The sequence below is a fragment of the Anopheles funestus genome, chromosome X (genome assembly GCF_943734845.2).
Source record: "Anopheles funestus chromosome X, idAnoFuneDA-416_04, whole genome shotgun sequence".
NCBI lineage: Eukaryota > Metazoa > Arthropoda > Insecta > Diptera > Culicidae > Anopheles > Anopheles funestus.
Window position 1 is genome coordinate 11197339 of NC_064597.1, and position 12888 is coordinate 11210226.

Sequence of the window (12888 nt, forward strand, 5' to 3'; positions counted from 1 at the left end):
TACACAATTGATATGAAACTTACCTGTTTAAATGATCCATTAAACTTTGTTGGGTTAGGACGGAACGTAGATAGTCATCAACACACGTTGGTCGTGGACGGATTCCGGTTCTCCATGTACTTTTGCTGTAGAGAAGACAAATATATCTGGTTAGTATTAGTGTTCTGTATGATGTATCTCTGTTTTACAACCGTAACCAACTCACCTGAGTCCAATGCACAAAAGTATAGTAATCGTTGTATAGTAGAAATGGCTGCTAATGGCGACCAGTTGAAAGCTAAATAATTACTCTACGATTCTGTTTCAGATGCATACAGATTTTACTATACTGATGCCGAGTGAGTAATTATGAAATTTTTAATATATTTAGTCCTTGTCTTATTCGCTAATAACGTTTTTTTAGTTCTTTTTCTTTTATAGCTATCAACGCGTTTATCAATGTCAGACCATTTTTGGGTGCTTGCTTGTATTACGAATAAATCATTTATATGATTAAGATTTTATAAGCAAACCTATTACGACGGCTTTAGACGTTTTGATGCCATGAAACAAGGGGTTATAAAAGCTACGGCCCGCGGCACGCCGGCCCTTCCCATTCTTCATTATCCATGCTAGTTGGTTCCAGTCACGGAAGTTGAAATTAATACGATCCGCGCTCTGAAAAGTCTATAAATTCCTGTCCTAAAAATAGTAGCCAGTAAAACTTCCTGTTTTAAAAATAATTTAACTGAGTTGGGTTGCAGTTCATTCTTTTAGCGGCTTTACGAATAACCCCAACCGGGTCTCCGCCGAGCTTAAATCCATTTCGATAGTGACATCTTTTCCTGTGCTTGCTTTGCGCACCACAAATTGCAGCTTACCACCACGGGCATTATTTATCATGGTTTGGATTTGATTCAGCCCCTTGAAGTTTTGCGACGACAAAGTTCCAATTTGTAATATCTTGTCCTTGATTGTTATGCCCTGCAAAACAGTTGGTGAAATTATTATGAGCACGATACAGTTGGCTAAACTATGTCGCTATAGTTCGGGTTCTAACCACTGGTAATCAAACAACAAAAGCAAATGCATTTACGTACATTGTTAACTACGTAATGGTACGCAACACAAAGAGAAAACTGTTAATTACCATTCGATCTGCAAGCTGTCCTGGTTCCACCTTTTCCACTACTACGAAGGGTTCCAATGTCGGCTTTATCACATCCTCATCGCAATCCGCCACACTCATCGGTTCGATCGGGAGTTGTTCCTGCACAAATGTGTTTCGCTCCTGCTCGAAGAATAAGGCCATTCCTTTTTCAATCTCAGCCATAATCTTTTTTCGATCATTCTGAAGGTAAATAATTGAATTGCGTGCTTGCCGTACGGCATAAACATCGATATCGCTCCGGGGGTATGATTCGCCGTCCGTCACCGGTTCGGACAACCCAACGTTGTTCTGAAACAGACAAATCACCGTTCACAACTTGTACCTTCTTCGCTTGAACAACCAGCTTCGTACATACCGCTTTCAACACCATTCCGTGCTGTTCGATCATCGTTTCCAGCTCCTTCATTCGGTCCATAAGAGAATATAGAGTTTCAAGTGACATTTTGCATCGAATGCTACTGCCTCAATATTAATATTCGTATAATGCGCTTCACTCTAACCTCTTTCCACATGAACAATAGAACATTCAACGTATTCCGTGAATCAACAATTTACCTTTGTTTTGTTTCGTCGAAGATGGACCGGTCAATTTGACGTTTCGCGCTTTGCTGTCACAACGTCAATCTCGATTATTCGTACCGCGCTCAAATGAAGGAAAACAAAAGCGCTGCGTTCAAAAGCTGCGTCGCTCGCTCAATGTACTAATTCTACATCAATTATTATGCATAGGTTGGGGCGGCCCGGTGGTGCATGTGATAAACGGCGCCCGTCCACACGGCAGGACGGGTTCTAATCCCATCCGGACCTTGCCCCCGTAACACGGACGGACTGTCCTGCTACGTGGTAAAATAAATCTTGATAAGGCCAGGCCGCTACTAACCGAGCAAAAAAAAAAAATTATGCATAGGTTGATGATTTCTTGAAAGACAGGTCTTCTGGTTCTAAACGGCGTGTCCCTAGGTGGCCACCTAATCCAGCACTGTCTATAATGTTTAATGTTAGTTTGGTGCATGAAGAAAACCCATGCTCATTTGTACCGGAAGATCCGAAAGAACTGCCTACCCTATTGAAATTGTGTCTACAAGCTTTATCCTTCAAGTGAAACACACGAATGTATTCAGATTGCCATTCCGAAGAGAATGTATTTCGCTTTATTCAGAACAATCAACTAAGTTCCAACTTTCAATAATACATCATGTAACATTTATGAATGTTTTTTACAGTTTGATAGTAGATAGGTAGTTCGTGTAACATTTATAAATGCTTTGTACAATTTCATAGTAGATAGGTAGTTCGTGTAACAGTTGTAAATGTTTTGTACAATTTGATGTACAAACAAAACCAAAACCAGGAAAAATATTTAAATGTTCGGATTTCGGAAAACTGCGTGAACATATCTGTAGACGAGAAAACCTTCATCCGTATGCCCAATTTGGAATACGCAAATGCAATTTGTGCGCGTTCTACGATATATGAAAAATATTTCGTTACCGTTGAAATTGAACATTCTATTATCAATCCCCATGGGGTTAACCTGAGCAGGATATACTCCAACATCCAACAGTACATCGCCATTTTCAACCGCATGTTCAATATCCTGTAAATCGAAGAAAGAACATATATTCAATTCAGTTAATCAGAACAAGAGCAAGTTTAATCTTACCTCATCTCCCAAATAAAAAAAGTTTTGAGCAGATACCACCGTTGCGACAGGTTGCAGAAATTCTGCTGCTATAGGAAAGACGACCGCCGGATGATTATGCATTTCATACGTAGCCGGTTGATCCACCTCCATGGAAACACTTTCGAGATCCTCATCCAGTTGACCATTATCGTGCTAGAAACGGAAAAGCGAATAAAATTAATGATATCCAACACCTGAATATTTTCCGCTCGAATATTTGTGACATGTTTGTTCGATTTTCCCATTCATATAGTGGCTCTGCACTGCCGAAACGACCGCAGGACTACACTGGATGCACAAAAAATGATCCACTAGATCAACAGACTTTCGAAAAAGTCCCCTCAACATGAAATTATATTCTAAATCAAACTATAACACACTAGAATCACGGTTTACCTCCTGTTGTTGATCAGCAGCTTGTGTCACTATCTCTTGTTCCGTTTCAACTTCCAGCTCGTTTTCCACATGCTGAAAACGCAATAGAGAACCTTATTAGCGGAAATTGAACTTTCAGTGCGAGTCTCGAATTACGTTTTACCTGCACAGCAGCTAAAACGTCGTTTTCCAAGTGGTCAGCCGGCACATTCACAGGGTTGTTCTGTAATTGGAAAATGAAACATTATTCGCGTCATTGACAATACTCCACGTGGAAAGGCTCGCGTCTTGTTTTGTACATGTTCGCGGTTTCCGATGAAAAAAAAACAACCGGCGTTGCTGAGAGCAAGACGGTGCCGTATCGAGCATGAAACCAAGATCCACCTCCGATCGCTACTAGGTAGCTATTTCGACTTTCGGAAAAATCACATTAACAAGCAAAGCTGTTGGACGCCAAAAAGTTTTTCCGTATCATTTCCAATGCTTCCTTTTGTTCTCCGCCCATAGGTGTGAGAACAGCTAGCTACGTGCAGCGTTGATATTTGCGCGGGTTTTCATGCGAACTTCTTACCTCATTACAGCCCGAACTTTCCCCATGTCCAGCGATGCTGGATAACGTCGCCTTCTCCGTGTTTGTATCCTGTTCCTCCGACATGGTTCTAATAAGTGCGTGCAATCAATACTAGCGCGTTGAACGTGGAGTTCTTCTCGGTAAAACTAGTCAGTCTGCTTCGGTTTGAAACTCGTGTCAACGCACAATTGGAACCTTATTTCGAGCTGCTCATTATTCGTGTTACAAATTCTGCTGAACTGTCATGACGGCAAATGTTTCGAGCTGTTTTTTTTAACTCGAATGTGAAACGTCATATTCTTGACATCATATTTCGAGTTCAAATTATTCTTTTTTTTCATACATTCTCCTCTTATTTTATAAAGAAGATTGTTTCCTCTTGATACATATGCATTTAAAACCACAAATAAAGGAAATCTAAATAAAAGCCAATAAGATATAATAATTCTATTGCATGTGACCAGCGCACACAAATGATTCAAGCTTAGAAGAGCGACCACCAGAGGGCGCCACACGTAAGATTTGTTTCAAATCTCAAACTCAACTGAAAAGAGATTTTGTTTTGACAGCACTGTCAGTTAGGGAAGCAACTGTTGTGAAGAGCGTCCCACGATCAGGCTTCACCGCGGAATAAGCGAATACCAGCGTTCGATATTTTATTTGGATGTGTTTTTTTTGCCTGATTTGCAGACCATCATCAATACACTTTGCATCACCGTCCAGAAAGAAACCAGCCCGATGATGTACGATCAGCAAATCGATGAAAGGGGCTATTTGTTGTACCGGAATCGCTACAATGGCAAAACGGAACAGGACAACCCGAACCTGCTGTTTATCCTGCTGACAATCAACGAAAAGTATGCTGGTTCCCGCTACAGCACGTATCGTTGTGCTGGTAAACTGCACGCACTCCAGAAAGCACTGTACAGTTAGTATGCATTTGCCGATCTGTTCCATTACGCCGGATTTTAATACGGGTTTTATTTTTCCCCCCGCCCTCCGCAGTATCATACATTCCGTTCGAAATGGTCCATTCGATTCTGAACCGCCATCAACTGAACCTGATCGACAGTGCACCGTCCATCAAACCAAGCCAGCTTATTAGTGTCGTGCACGATATTTACTTCGCCGCCACACGCATGGGATACTTTGATGAGCTAACGGCACCGCCAAACCTGGACGCAGTTAGTGCGATATTGGCCAGCTTTTTTTGGGCCGTATTTGATCCGAAGCGTAGCAATCTGGTGTCGGTGCTGGAGCTGCGACAGACCTTTCTGCTGCTGTGTGATCATACGAGCCACGCGCAGCTGGTGTGGGAACATTTTCGGCTCACCAGCGATCACAATCTGTGCGTGTCGCGGCACCGGTTTGAAGCGATGCTGACCGTACTGTCGAAGGTGCTAACGTTTCTCGGTGAACCGGACCACCTGAGACCGTCGATGGTGCAACAAATCACCGGCGAATGTTTCGCCAACTATCCGGGACTGGTCGGGCTAACCGAGTATCAGTTTTCCTGCCTTTGGAAGCTTTCTTCACTCTTTTCCTACTACGCGAACGTGGTTTCGCTTTGCAAACGGCTCCGTGACACCGAACATACCACCCACGGTATGCTGTGTTACGGATGCCGGATTACGATCCGCGGGCTACGCTTCAAATGCCAGCGCTGCCGTCAAGTGTCGCTCTGTATCGAATGTTTCACGTCCGGTTATAGTAACAAGCGCCACAATATGGCACACAAGATGTACGAAATAAGCAGCAGCGATACGGACGATGGTTCACGGTGTAATGCATGGGCTGGCAAATTGTGGCGATGGTTAAAGACGACCAACAATCCTACCGGTGGCACTGGTGGTGGTATACCTACCTCGCCATCCACTTATGAAAATTTAGAAGCAAAACTGCTCGATACGAAAGCGGTCGATTTAATGCAGGGTGAGGAAGTGTGTGTGGTACAGGAGCACGAGGGGGACGGCGATCGTAAGAACACCCAGCGCAGAGAATCGATGGTTAACAGTACGCTGAAGCGCAATATGAGCCTGTTCAGCAGCGTCGAGTACGGTGTGTTTAACAATACGCAGCAAAAGAATTTGCTCGCTAAGCTGGCGGTGCTGGTAGAAACGCTAGAGGAACAACACGAAGCTACCCGCAAGCGCAAGGTGGAATGTTGGCAGGGATTAACGGACGAACAGCGCCAAATGACCGATGGCATGCATACCCTGTTCGAGAACTTCGTGGCACAAGTGGCGGAAGGATTGACACAGCTAAAGGATATTGGAACGCAACTCGGACAGGGATTACCACAGTGTTCCAGCACACCATACCGCCAGGCAGCCATTACATCCGATTGCACTGCCGATGCTACACAAGAAAGTAAGTTGAAAATAGATTTTGTAGAGAAGGGAAAATTTCTCACACTTTTGTGTGTTTTTCATTTCCAGAATCTGTGGGACGTTCGCGGATAATGGAAAAGACGGAATTGTCCGTGCGTGACATAAGCACCTGGTTTCACATTGAGCTGGACCGTGGACAGCAGACGGGCGAAACAGAGGGAAAGGACTCAACGCTTCCGCCTGTGATCACGGAGGAAAGGACACTGAAAAGGGACGAACTCTCCTGTCGCATCGATCGTTTGAAGATGGACACCCAGATGGTAAACTTTCGCGATCTGCTGTTGAAAGTGCGTGAAATTGTCGATGATTCGTACAGCGATAATACCGAGCTGGCACGTTCCACGCAACAGATCGAGAAAGCGCTGGATCGTATCATCGCCGAAGAGGAACAGAAGCGGTCTCAGCAGCAATTACTTTAGGAGTGTCTGAAACAGACGTAATAATTACATCACTCATTTATATAGATATATAGATATATATTGTATTACTGTATCGCATTCACATTCATCCCTACGCACAAACGCGGCATGATCTTTTCCTTTTTTATAGATTTTACAACATTGCGAGAATAAATGTAAATTGGTAAACAATAGAGCGGTCCGTTAGTGGTCCCACACTACCACGCTCTCCAAAGCAAACCACTGATTGCAAAAATTAATTTAAGCATCTTGCACAATGTTCACGTTTCTGTGACGGCCACCTTCACCTCATCCAGCACCAGCTCGATCTGTTGGTCCAGTGCCAAAATGTGACCGATGTTGCAGCTTTCCGTACCGATGAAGGTAACCAGCAGCGGTAGCTTGTTCATCTGCACCACCTGGTAACCGGTGTAGATGGAAATGATGTTCCGATTTCGGCCGAGTCCCAGCTTGTTCGATTGCTCCGTCGCCATCGTGAACGTGGTGTGGAACGACGGTTTCATAATCATGCCGAGCGATTTGTCGTCACCGACCTTCATCAGCGGCACACCGTCCCGATCTGTGATGATGATGCAGTTCAGGCCGGACACACTGTGTGAAGCATTGGTTTGCAAATTCGATTAGCAAAAGATTTGTGCGATTGATTCACGCTCGTGTACTATACGTACCGTTTCCGGATGTTGTGAAAGAACCTCTTCACATCGTCCGTCATCCTGGACGCAGTTTTTTCTTAACGGAAATTTAATTTTCTTATGTAAAAAACTATTTTAATTTTCTGTTTGCTAGAATCACTCAACAGATTCAATGCAATAGTATGTTTACCATTCGCTTTTTTTTAAATCGTCTCAGATTGTTTTGATAAGAAACCGATGACAGCAAAACAGAGCAGGTAAGCTCATATTGCTTTTTTTTTTCTTTCACCGGGTGATTCATCGACGATAGGCCTTTGTCGATGAACGATTCACGATTGTCGATTAACGTAATCGATATTATAAAAGATAGTACATATTTATTTGCTTCCAAACGGATTTACAATAAAAAAGCAAAAAAAAAGAATAATAAAAGGCACAACACTGCATTTAATTTAATTTTCTATTTTGTACTCGCTAAATTGAAATGCGTTCCATCATGCGCCTCATGACATATGTCATTCGGAACCTATTTGACAGTTCGCTATTATCTTTCCTTTTCTTTCGCGCCTTTTAGTCATGCTTGAGCGTACCAATAGATTGATCAAAACTGTTAACAACACGGGAAAATGCGTCACTAATAAGAGAAAAAACATTAGAAAAGGTTTTTCGCCGCATAAACGCTGACAATGATGTGTATGATGCTGGGTTTTCCGACTGAGCATGTATGGATGCTGCGTCATAGTGTTCGCGGGACGTACGATTGTGTGGGAAAGAGAGGAGACATGTAAACAGTGCCTCCATTTTCCAGCTGACTTGACAATAAGAACGTGCGTGTATGTGTGTGTGGAGTGGAGTTTTATCACACCGGCGCACATACAGGCGCTTGTTTAACTCTTGATTCGACCGTTGCGTGTTACGGACGGACAAGGACGAACGTTCTGCTTGTGCGTGCTTGTACTTACACTATTGCGTTTGTTGCAAAGGACATCCAGCTGTATTGTGACAAGTAGTAAGACAAGGAAAGCTTTATTGCAAGAAAAAAACGTGTGTGCGAGGCAAGTGTTTGATAAAGGCGGTAAACATAAAGAGCGGTGGAAAAGAAACAATAACAAAAGAAACAGAACAGAAATTGCGAAGAAATTTGTTTTGTTTGTGATTGCACGGCCGTTGAATGGGCGAACAGCCAAAGCGCGATTTAAGGTGTGCTAATCGTTTATTTTTTCAACCTCAAGCTGCAGCTTGAAATTGTATCGCAATAAATCGACCCAACACAGTGTCCCGCATATTGCGTGTTCGAACAGGTGTACTAAACCCTTTCCCTGTGTGTACGATTGTGATAAGAAAATCATATTATCAGTCACACATAGAACGTTTACCTGCGCGCGCGCGTGTGTGTGTGTATTTTCTGTTTGTATACGCGTGTGAATCGCGACCACCGCCATTGCTCATTATCGTGAGGGCGAGGAAAGCAAACGAAATAAAAAAAGAAAAACAAAATGAAGAAATGCATTCACCGTGTTCTGACCTAAAATTGTAAAGCCGACCAACGACCCTGCAGTCCGCTTCACATTCGGACAATATAAAGTATAGCAAAGCGTGCGACAAGTGTGTGAGTCATTCCGCCCGACCAATCGCGTGCGTGTGTACATTTCGCAAAACGAGGAAAACAAAAGCAAAAAAAAGAAGGAATCCGTAGTAGTTAACGACTTTTCTTTCTGGCTGGAGGGAGGGTGTTTTGAAGTGCAGTAAACGAAAATAAACCCCACGGGTCTCCTTTCCATGCTTCCCATCATGCCCCAAAAGGAAAACGATATGGCGTGCAGTCGTCCTTTCAGGGTCAGCTCTGCGTCCGGTGGTCGGCTATCGATTGGTTTGATCGTCGTCACTCTCATGCTGATGGTAACAGGAGCACAATCAAAACTGGTAGGTGCTCCTCAAGGTGCTTCAATCATACTCAAAAGTTCAAATACTACTATCAACATGTTCCAGTTTAATACTTATATCTAGAAAATAGTTAATTATTTAGTATCTTTCTGAAGGAGGTTCTGGATTAATCTTGATTCGAACTCCACAATCTAGGATGTCATCCCGATCTTTTGAGATCAATCGCGATTGATCAATGTTGTGTGCAAGATTGTCCGGTGTCAGTTTCATAGCATGACCGCGAGCGACTCTTAGCTGTTTCACTTAGTCATCGACTTTGGATTGCTCTAATAACAAAGCTTCAACGTAGATTGGTGTCGTATCATACATCTGATAAGGCACAGACACCAGATAAGCACACTAAAGTCCGTCAAACAAAGAGAACTCTTGTTATCTGCTTGGTCTTAGTCTGGCAACATGTTTGCATAATTGTATAGGTGAAGTCTTTACTCTTGTTACTTAAGGGAACAGATTTATCGTTAAATTTGAGGCTGGACATCGAGAGACTGATGCGTTCTTGATGTACTTAAACTCATCTTTAGAGTTCCTCACGTTCTGTTTTGTCTAAATTGAGTAATATTAGTTGTAACGCGTAACGTAATGTAACGCAGTGCAGCTTTTTGTGTTATGATAATGTTGATGAATACTTCCTATAAAGGGGAGCGTCGTTTATCCGGGTACCTTTTATCCGGCTGCCCCATTATCCGTGCAGCTCGGAAATGACAGTTCCAAAGGTGAATTATCATATTAACTGCAAACCGGTGATGACTAGAAATAAAAGCCTCAATAGCCTCAACACAATTGACTCAAGTTCGACCAAAGAGAAAAGATTTAGTTTGCAAAGTACACCTAAACAAATTAACATCTAGCTTTAGAAGAAAAAAGTTCACCCATTACACACTAAACACTAATACAGTAGAACGTCGATTATCCGGGCGCGGATTAACCGTGCGCCGAAAATTGACAACTGTACAATCGTGGTGAACATTTGTACTGATGTCAAGTTGTTTAAAATTACTAATCGTAACCAAACGATACATTTGAAATGATTTTATTTTACGTTCTAAATTTTAATTGTTATTTTAAGGTACTTTGCTTGATCCAGAATCATTTTTAGCATCAAAAAGATCACCATAGTATAGCATATAGATACTATAAACGCTTTATTTAGATATAGAAATGCCCTTGATATTTAAGGGACTATTATCCGAGGAAATCGATTAACCGGCATTAGTCCAGTCCGGATAATCGACGTTTTACTGTATTTATCAATAAAAAGAGTTGTGCCTATTATCCGTGATATTCGCTTATCCGGCAGGGGGCAATTCCCGATGAGCACGGATAATCGGCGTTCCACTGTATCACATTTTCTGTTAAATTTTCATTAAACTGATCCGTGACCGTGTCAGGAAACATTAATTATTGAATAATGGTTACTTGCTTGTACTCAATCACTCTTAATCGTTAACACAATTTAAGTCAGGGTGATTAGTTATACAATTATAGATGTTTTATTTGCTTTATCATTTGTGTTTATTTGTTATCAAGCTTATCTGTGTTTTATTGATACCAAAACAAACACTTCAAACACATAACTCAATTGAGCGATAAATGTCTATTGCGGTGTATTTTTTTTTTCGTATTTCCTTCACATGTGTACTATTTTGAAAATATTGTTTAATATGAATCCTTTTTTTCTCTGCATACTTTTAGTTGGTAAATGGTACCGATTGTACCATCCGCGAGCCACTGTACAACGTGACGTTTGACTTTAATGCACTCAGCTCGGATCTGAATCACCACGTGACGTCCGAGGAGACTAATGAGCGTTTCTTCTTTAACGTGTGCGATAAGGAACAGTCCGGGAAGGATAATCGAACCGAACCGCTAGCGTACCTGGTGCGCCAGGACAAGAAGATAACGCTCGGGTATGAGGCACACCTGCAGCTGGATAATGGGCGTATGCAGTTTTCGTTCTTGGGTGAACCGTGCGGCAATGGGAGCAACTACACGCTGGATATAATATTGCTGTGTAGCTATGAGCGTACACCGGCCGATTTGCGTGTGATCCCGCACACGCCGGACCAGTGTCGGTACTTTATTTTTTGGGATACGCCGCTTGCCTGTCAACCGTTGCCGACCGCACTGGTGGACAACCGATGTACGGTGCGCGATGGTACGAATAGACATCTGTACAATTTGCTACCGTTGGGCGGTGCCAACCATGAGGTACCGTTGCCGGATGGAGGCCGGTTTGTGGTGTCGGTGTGTAAGCCGGTCCGTTACGGCCATCTGACGATGTGTCCACCCGGGACGGGTGTTTGTTTAATCAATGGAACCGATTATCGTGATTATGGACAGGCGGTAGCGGAACCAAAAATCGATTCCACCGGTCGGCTGGTAATGGAGATGCGTTCGAAATCGGAAGCGTGTCAAAATTCGTTGATTGTATTTGAATGTGGTGCGGAGGATGGTATCGAAACGGGACCGATTTATCGTGGGAGGAAAGATAACTGTACGCATGAATTTGTCTGGCGTACGACACTTGCTTGCCGGGATACGCGTCCCTGTTCGGTGAGCAATCCGATTACGGGCACACAGTACGATTTGAGTCTGCTGGCGAACCGCACGTACACGCTGACGTCACGGGATAATCGTACGTACGAGCTGGGTGTGTGCCGTATACCCGCATCGAGCCACTGTCCGCTAGATGCGGGCGCATGCGAAGTAACGGCAAAGCAATCCGTCGGTCTTGGTGCGATATCGGCCGAACTGCAGTACGAAACGACCGGTGCACCGTACCTGCTGTACCGCTCGGGAGCAGTTTGCGATGCAAATAGCGGCCGTCGGTGGGAAACACGGCTAGAGTTTATCTGCGAAACGGATCCGGTTGAGGGTGGCCGCACCGGGACGGTTGTACCACCGATCGTGGTAGAAAATGGCGAATGTCAGCTGGTGGTACACTTCGAGACGGTGCTTGTCTGCGAACCGGCCCTGATGGCGTGCGGTGCATACAACGAATCCACCATCGATCAGTACGTCGATCTATCGCCGTTGATGGATTCCACGCAGAATTACGTTGCCCGCAGCGAGGGAGATCAAGGGCGCCGCTATTTTCTTAACGTGTGCCGACCGCTCGTACCACAGTATGGGTTAAGCTGTCGCGGTGGTGCGGCCGCCTGTGAAGCTACCTTTGACGGCGTTACGGCACGTAACGAAACCACCCTTGGCTTTCCGGACGTATCGCTCGTAGTGGCGGGTAATACCGTGCTCATGAAATATCTGCGCGGTGATCCGTGTCCGCAGGATCCGCTTACAAACCTATCCACAACCGTGGCTTTCCACTGTCAAGCGACGGCCGGTCGGGGGCAGCCAGCTCTGGTCGAGATTGAGCACGGTTGTCATTATCGTTTCGATTGGGCAACGGCTGTTATTTGTCCACCCGAGCTAACCGTACCGTTCGAACAGTCCAACTGTAGCTTCCACAATCCATCGACCGCAACCTGGATGGGAATGAACGGTGTGCTCGATGAGCTATCACTGTGTGACAAACAACCGGTTGCCTCCATTGACTATCGTACCGGATCGCTCACCATTCGCTATACGGAGCCTGATACGATCAACTGCAGCAGCATGAACGGTAAGGGATATATACAAATAACATTTTTTTTGGAGTTTTTAGATATTTAGAAAAATCCGGTTAAAAAATTCAAAATAATTTTATGACAAATAACGAAAAGTTAT

At 43.8% G+C, this 12888-nt stretch overlaps 4 protein-coding genes across 5 annotated transcripts in view; 2 read left to right on the forward strand and 2 right to left on the reverse strand.

Moving 5' to 3' along the window:
• Window positions 1-343: 343 nt before the first annotated feature.
• On the reverse strand, window positions 344-4269 carry LOC125767300 (26S proteasome non-ATPase regulatory subunit 9). Of its 2 annotated transcripts, XM_049433750.1 has the most exons (6): window positions 3781-4269; window positions 3373-3432; window positions 3231-3302; window positions 2814-2987; window positions 1506-2747; window positions 1298-1438 (listed from the first exon to the last, which is right to left on the reverse strand). In XM_049433750.1, the coding sequence occupies exons 1-5, from the start codon at window positions 3862-3864 to the stop codon at window positions 2511-2513; spliced, it is 627 nt and encodes a 208-aa protein (XP_049289707.1). In that variant the 5' UTR covers window positions 3865-4269; the 3' UTR covers window positions 1298-1438; window positions 1506-2510. The 2 variants fall into 2 exon arrangements, with proteins under 2 accessions (XP_049289714.1, XP_049289707.1); XM_049433757.1 differs by lacking the exons at window positions 2814-2987; window positions 3231-3302; window positions 3373-3432; window positions 3781-4269 and adding an exon at window positions 344-963 and having other exon boundaries at window positions 1130-1438; window positions 1506-1757.
• Window positions 4270-4358: 89 nt separating this feature from the next.
• On the forward strand, window positions 4359-6641 carry LOC125767235 (uncharacterized). The gene is made up of 3 exons (XM_049433601.1): window positions 4359-4708; window positions 4786-6150; window positions 6219-6641. The coding sequence occupies exons 1-3, from the start codon at window positions 4519-4521 to the stop codon at window positions 6587-6589; spliced, it is 1926 nt and encodes a 641-aa protein (XP_049289558.1). The 5' UTR covers window positions 4359-4518; the 3' UTR covers window positions 6590-6641.
• LOC125767313 (ragulator complex protein LAMTOR3 homolog) lies at window positions 6626-7476 on the reverse strand. Its single transcript, XM_049433771.1, has 2 exons — window positions 7258-7476; window positions 6626-7180 (listed from the first exon to the last, which is right to left on the reverse strand). Exons 1-2 carry the CDS (start codon window positions 7299-7301, stop codon window positions 6850-6852), a joined length of 375 nt encoding a protein of 124 aa, XP_049289728.1. The 5' UTR covers window positions 7302-7476; the 3' UTR covers window positions 6626-6849.
• A 283-nt stretch (window positions 7477-7759) lies between these two features.
• The window catches only part of LOC125767220 (cation-independent mannose-6-phosphate receptor), a 58837-nt gene continuing 53708 nt past the window's right edge, over window positions 7760-12888 (forward strand). Inside the window, exons 1-2 of the mRNA XM_049433578.1 lie at window positions 7760-9144; window positions 10858-12784. Coding sequence (XP_049289535.1) covers window positions 9001-9144; window positions 10858-12784 — 2071 coding nt within the window. The 5' untranslated portion in view covers window positions 7760-9000. The remainder of the gene's footprint in view (window positions 9145-10857; window positions 12785-12888) is intronic.